This window comes from Chrysochloris asiatica, unplaced genomic scaffold (assembly GCF_000296735.1).
Source record: "Chrysochloris asiatica unplaced genomic scaffold, ChrAsi1.0 scaffold00047, whole genome shotgun sequence".
Taxonomy (NCBI): domain Eukaryota; kingdom Metazoa; phylum Chordata; class Mammalia; order Afrosoricida; family Chrysochloridae; genus Chrysochloris; species Chrysochloris asiatica.
The window spans coordinates 14,474,481-14,481,409 of NW_006408565.1; the positions used below are offsets into that span (position 1 = coordinate 14,474,481).

Sequence of the window (6,929 nt, forward strand, 5' to 3'; positions counted from 1 at the left end):
TTTCCAAAGCCTGCCCATCTTCCAGTATGGAGTGTAGGTCTACGTCCAGCTCATTTGTCTCAGTCACTTTATCTCGTTTGTGGACATGTACTGATATGGCTATCTGTTTCTGTTTTTTTGGGGAATATTCAGGAGTTATCTGTGGCCTTAATACTTAGATGGGTCTGTATTTTGGTGTTTTTTTATGCTTTCTGATTGCCTCCAGGTAGATGTGATCAGGAGATGGACTTCCTTTTTCACTCATCCTCCTGAAAAATTTCAAGATGCCATTGTTGGTCGTTGTGACATAACTCAGGATTTAATTTTCAGCCTGTTTCCTTTTTAGTCTGCCACTAAATCCCCATTCAGGCCCTTTTCCTAGTGATAAACAGTTCAAGGCCAGCTGTGGCCATTTTGCATTGCCATTTGGTTTTAAGTCGAAACTGTCACTTTAAATTTCAAGGCGTTCTGTCCACATGTGTAGTAGAACCCTCCAGGGGTGGGGGTGAGGTATCCATTCACTCAGGCACCCCCTGTAGTCACCAGAATGGAGATGCACAGACATGAGGGACCAATGAACAGATACAAAAAATGTGTCCACACCTTTATCTCCGTGGTTCTGTCAGGTGTCCGTGGCTGCTCAGATCCTTTCCCTGCGTGGTCTCACCCAAGATGGCGGTGCCAGGAGCAACTGAGCATGTTGAATTAGAAAGCAATGGATTTCTTGCTTCTGCTACAAATTTCCCTACCTGTAAGCCTTCCAACCTTCTAAATATTCCTTTATATGTGGTTCAGAGTTCTGGGACCTTCCCCTGAGCCTCCTTGGTCCGGTATTCTGTGTTGTTGCTGACGGAGCTCCTCACTGTACTGCTACCTGATCTGCCATTTTGTTTGTTCTCCCGTTTACTCTTTTGGTGAAATCTTTTGATTCACATAAATTTCTGATTTTTCAAAGGTCCCAGTCATTTGTCTTATACTGTGTTTTTCATAATGTTTGATAGTGTATGTATGCCATATGTTAGAATCCCTAAGTTTATCCCTATTTTTTCATTGATGATCTTTATAGTTCTAGGTTTCACATTTAGGTCTTTAATCCATGTTGAGTTTGTTTTTGTATATGGTGTGAGGTATAGGTCTTATTTCATTCTTCTACAAATTGGCTGCAGTTTTGCCAGCACCATTTGTTGAAGAGGCTATCTCTTCCCCATTTGATGTGTTTGGGCCCTTTGTCAAAGACCAGTTGACTGTATGTGGATGGATTTACTTCTGGCCTGATGGTGCAGATGCACACTGGTGGCTGACAACAAGAAACTTGTGATTCTCTTTTGTTCCCACACACTCCTAGTGACCAGAGGCATGGCCAGCCCCCACCCTTATCCATTCCCTGCACAGTGCCTGCTGTGTCAGAGGTTGGAGCCACACTGTTGGGACTTGGGCAGCGTGTACCACCCCCACGTGTGAAGGTGTGTGAAGTCTGCCTCTTCAGACCAGCAGAATGTCCAGTGCCGGTTCTCTGCCAATCCTGGACGAGCACGAACTCTCATAACCAACCGCCTTAGGTTATCAGTCTTTATGTATTCCATTTCATTTTTGACAGCTTCCAATTTTCTTAGATTCAAACCTTCGTCACTTCCAGCAAGTAAGATTGTGTCATCTGCTTATCACAAGTTTCCTTCTTCCAGACCCTAAAAGAAGCCCTCGTAGCCTAGTAGTTTAAGCACTCAGCTGCCAACATAAAGGTTAGCAATGTGAGTGAAGTTAAAACAGGGAAATAATAGGGTTTTAAGCTTTTAAAAATCTCCTTTTTGCCATAGTGAGTTGAAATTTTTTGCTTTTACTACCTTTTATATACCAACCTACTATAAAATAGTAAACATTTGCATTAATATATTCCAGGTAATGGTTTCTCATAGTTCAGCTAAACCTTTAAGAGAGGAATATTTGATTGCTGACTTTTCTTTATCTATGCAAAGAAAGTCAGGGCCCCCTAGTAGAAAGTCTTCTGGGTGGGGTTCAGGCACCTGGTTGGTAGTTCCAGCTTTCCCCTGCCCAGGAGCAGTGCCCTCAGACAAGTCCACCCCTCCTAATAGGACACGGTGTCGTTTCCTAGGTGGTCGTTAGGACAGACTTACCCAGCTGTGGCTCTGCATCTCTGGAGCAGCTTCTCGGCCTCAGCACTGTTGACACTTGATGCTGGGTGGTTCTGTGTTGTGGGGGGGCCTACCCTGTGCACTGTAGGGTGTTTTGCAGCATCCTTGGCCTATACCCACTAGATGTAAGTAGCACCACCCCAGTTGTGACAACCAGAAATATCTCTAGACATTGTCAAATGCCCCTGGGGGGATAGAATTGCTCCCGGTTGAAGACTAAGGAGCCCTGAGGGCACAACAGTTAAGAACTTGGCTGCTAACCAGAAGGGTAGTGCTTTGGACCCACTCTGTGACCTCAGGGGAGAAAGACTGGGAATCTGCCCCTGTAAGAACCACAGCCCAGCAAACCCCACGGGGCACTTCTACTCTGTCACACGGAGTCACCATAAGTCAGAATCAACTTGACAACACCAGTAATACTGTAGACTAACAAGTCTTTTCTTTGCTTCCCCCTAGACTCTGTACTTATTAAAGGTGATGTCAGTAAGGAAGCTAGGTGGTTTTACCCCTGATGATCCAGTACACTTCCTTCCTTTAGGATCGGGTGGTAGTAAATGACCGGTGGGGTCAAAACTGTTCCTGTCACCATGGAGGATTCTACAACTGCCAAGATAAATACATGCCAGGGAGCTTGCCAAATCATAAATGGGAGATGTGCACCTCCATCGACAAGTCCTCCTGGGGCTATCGGCGCAACATGGTGATGGCAAGCATTGCCAGTGAAGAGGAGATCATTTCGGTAAGAGGCCCTCTTCATAATGACTTCTCTCAAACCCACCTTCTCATAGTGATGGGAACACTCTGGATAGATGTGTAAATGGATCGAACCCCCTGGGGCTACTGAACACACTCATACAAACATGCCCTGAGGGAATCATTCTAATTACCCTAGTGAGTTACACATACAGAGGTGTTCTTCTCAGGATTGTTCTCAATTGCACATGAAGTTTCTTTCTTTCTTATAGACTTAAAGATGTAATTAAGGAATTTTCCTTTGACCATTAAAATGTTTCTGAATGTCATGTCGGTTAAACCCTAGAGGTTTGACTAAAAAAAATGTTACGTGTTATCACCATTATCTCAACTGTGTAAAATTAAGAATGCAAAAGAATTCATCAGAAGTTAATGGTATAATGACTAGATAAATTGAATTGCTCCTTTTGTAAAATTACCCCATGTAACCCAGAACCCTAGTAGCACAGTGGGTTAACTGCGGGCTGCTAAGCAGAAGATTGGCTATTGAAACCCATCAGCCTCTCCTTGGGAGAAAGATGAGGCAGTTGCTTCTATAGTGACTGACAGCCTGGTAAGCCCTGCAGAGCCATTCTCCTCTGTCCTTAGAGTCACTAGGAGTCAGAATCCACTTGACAGCAGTGGGTTTGGGTTTTATATGTAACCTGAATTTTACTGGACTTCCTTGGCATGCACCTCAGTAAACATACACACACAAATCCCACTCCAGAAACCTAGAAGAAATGTCTCTCCGTGCACCTTGTTTTCCTGAAGTGATTGTCAGCCCCATTACACAGCAGCTCTCTTTCTCCTCCTGAGTCTCCCCGGCACCTTTTCCAGCTCTCTCCTCTTGTTCCCTGTATTTCTGTGGTGCTCCATGTGATTGATCCCTGCACTGCCAAGTGCCCTCTTTCTCAGTGTCCCAGCCCATAGGACCCTTCCTTCCCCTGCACAGAACACCACAGGAAGGACATTCTCACCTCTGACTCCAGTGGCTTTGATTGCCCATTATCATTACCCCTTAGAATTCAAGTTAATGTATTTCTCTATTTTGTAACACGGAGCTTTCCATTTTCTGTTCTGCTTTAATAATGACAAAAAATAAAGATGCTACTTTTTTAAAGTAGCATTTAAGAGTAAAGGACATTTAAGAGTAAAGGACAGTCACAGAGCAGGGAGAGTGTGCCCTAGATTCCTTTTCTTGTTTTGACTTCTCTGTGTCCTAAGTGTTCTGCCAGCTTTGGCCATCATGTTTCTGCTCTCTGCAGGAACTGGTTCAGGCAGTAAGTTTGGGTGGCAACTATCTTCTCAACATTGGACCTACTAAAGATGGAGTGATTGTTCCCATCTTCCAAGAAAGGCTTCTTGCTGTCGGGAATTGGCTGAGCATCAATGGAGAGGCTATCTATGCCTCTAAGCCATGGCGAGTGCAAGCAGATAAGAACAGCACATCTGTCTGGTGAGTCTTAGCTTCTGTTGTGTGCAGGAACAAGACTGGCCTGTCCTCAACTGTGACCTCCATGGATCCACACAATGTAAGCCAGGCTGGAAGTTGTCTTGAAGAAACCCCAAAGCTGTTCTTTCCCTGTGCAGTGTGTGGTACCAGTTAGGTTATGTCTCATTCCACCAGGATACCCTTAACTTGGGAGGCAGTGGGCTTGATAAGAAGAGAGGAACTACAAAGTGTCAGTCAGTTTAGTTGAGACTGTTACCCTGCCTTCTGTTGTTGTTAAGTGCCATCGAATCGGTTCTGACCCATAGCAACCCTTTATAGGGTTTCCAAGGAGCAGCTAGTGAGCTTGAACCACCAACCATGCAGTTCAAACAGCTTTTCAGTCTGGCTCATTAACCCACACTGGCACCCCAGGACTCCTGCCTTCTAAGATTAGTAAATTTGGGGTTGCACCATAGGATAAGCATTGGACTCCTAACCACAAGGTAGGTGGTTCAAACCCACCAGCTGCTCCTTGGAAATCCTATACAGGGTCCCTGTGAGACAGAATGGACTCGACAGCACTTAACAACAGCAGTAGCAGTGACGGACTCAAAGCCTTACAACTGGTAGCTAGTTGAAAGGGAAATGTGTAAAATGATGGGTCAGAGAGCAAGCCAGGCATCTTTGACAATGATGTGCCTTTGTTCTCAGGTATACCTCAAAAGGACCAGATGTTTATGCCATTTTACTGCAGTGGCCAGAAAATGGAGTCTTATCACTTGCATCCCCTACAACGACTTCAACTACAGAGGTAAGGAGCCTCAGTCATTCCTAAAATGTACCCTTTTCAAGAGGAATTGACAGGCCTTTGCTACTTTTTTTTTCCATCCCCAGGTTTCTCCCATATTTATTCCCCTTTTAGACTACCTCCTTCATCCAGCACTATGCCTCCCACCATACAGGCCCCATTGTATACTCACTGGACTCCCTTTTCCTTGCAGGTAAAGATGCTAGGACTCAAAGGCAATCTGAAGTGGTCCAAAGATCCTGTTCAAGGCCTCCTCATTTCTTTGCCTCTGTTAGCACCTTCTGATTTCCCTGTTAAGTATGCTTGGACTCTCAAGCTGACAGGGGTGGAGTGATGATGGTTTCAGTTCCAGAGGAGAGGGACACTCCCTGCTGACTCCTGCTATATTGACTTTAGATGAAGAACAAGCCAAAGCCTCCTGCTGTCTCTGGGAGGCCATGGGCTGGGCCTGACAAGCTCAACCACATGCTAGTTATTTAGCACCACTTGTCCCCAACTCTTCCCCCACCCCTCCCAAAGGGTGGGGAGCCTGCAGGGGAAGGTGCTTCTGACCAGTTTCAGAGAAAAACTCTTCAATTCAATCTGTTTAAGAAAGTGAATGTGATTCTGCTGTGTGCCTTTTTAAATACGATGAAATAAGTACATTATATATCAGATTATTTCTGTCAAAAAGCATGTTGTAACTATTTTTCTAGCTTCAATGTGATTGTTTATAGTTTTATGAGCAGTCTAGTTTTTTGTTGGGTGTTCTGTTTTGTTGAAAGAAGCAGATTCTCCTCAGTATGGAACAAAGAAGGTGATCCCTTTGATTTTCCGCTCCTCAGTCTCATTCCACACTGACTACTGGTTCAGGCACTAAATACAGGTCTAATTGGGTTTCCACTGTCAACTTTTACTTAATAGATGTATTTCAAAAGCTTTTCATAACACTTTAAGGAACATGTTTTTCTCCAGCACATTTAGAACATATACAAATCTCAAATACCAAGAAGCAATACATAGACTATATAGTGTGTCTGCAACATAAAACTGAGAGACAGAAAAAAACTCCATGATTGGGAATTTTAAAACACATTTTCTAAATACTTATAATGATAACCAAGCATTATATATTAAAGCTTGTCTGATAGAAATACTAACAAAACAAACAATAGAACGATGGCACAAATATATTTTAAGAATGAAAGAGACACTTTGCAGATACTGCCAAGGTTAAGAAGAGAATAAAGAGCCCTGGTGGTGCAGTGGTTCAGTGCTCCACTGCTAACAGCTGTTCAAATCCACCAGCCGCTCCATGGGAGAAAGCTATGACTCCTGCTTCTGTAAAGATTGCAGCTGGGAAACTCGGTAGGGCAGTCCTACTTCGTCCTATGGCCATAATATGGATGGTTTTATACTAAGAACATTTTTAAAAAATTGAATGCATTCCTGGAAAATAGTAAGAAAAATGATTTAAAGAAAAATAAAAAACCTGAAAGTCCTTTAACATATATAGAAACTGAATCAGCAGTACATAATCTTCCCATAAAGAAAATACCAGACCCAGGCAGTTTACTGGTGAGCAAATTATTTCAGTCTTAAGCATCTTTCAGATAACAAAAAAAGTGAGGGGACACTTTCTTAACTCATTTTATAAATGCTCTATATTGGCAAAATATTGAATGATGGAGAAAACATTAAAAGAAGATGGAAGGATCTTGGGTGAGACCATGTGGGGGAAGGATCGGAGCAGCTACAGACGCCTGGTAGAACTGCTGAAATAAAGGTGTGGACATTATTTTCTTTTGGTAGCTGTTCATTGGTCCCTTGCTGTCTGCGCACCTCC

The 6,929-nt window shown here is 43.5% G+C and overlaps 1 protein-coding gene across 1 annotated transcript in view; it reads left to right on the forward strand.

The window, feature by feature from the left end:
* Positions 1-5,438, forward strand: part of FUCA1 (fucosidase, alpha-L- 1, tissue) — a 37,864-nt gene extending 32,426 nt beyond the window's left edge. Inside the window, exons 5-8 of the mRNA XM_006862303.1 lie at positions 2,668-2,868; positions 4,130-4,320; positions 5,008-5,107; positions 5,298-5,438. Of these exons, the coding sequence (XP_006862365.1) occupies positions 2,668-2,868; positions 4,130-4,320; positions 5,008-5,107; positions 5,298-5,438 (633 nt within the window). The remainder of the gene's footprint in view (positions 1-2,667; positions 2,869-4,129; positions 4,321-5,007; positions 5,108-5,297) is intronic.
* The last annotated feature ends 1,491 nt before the right edge of the window (positions 5,439-6,929 follow it).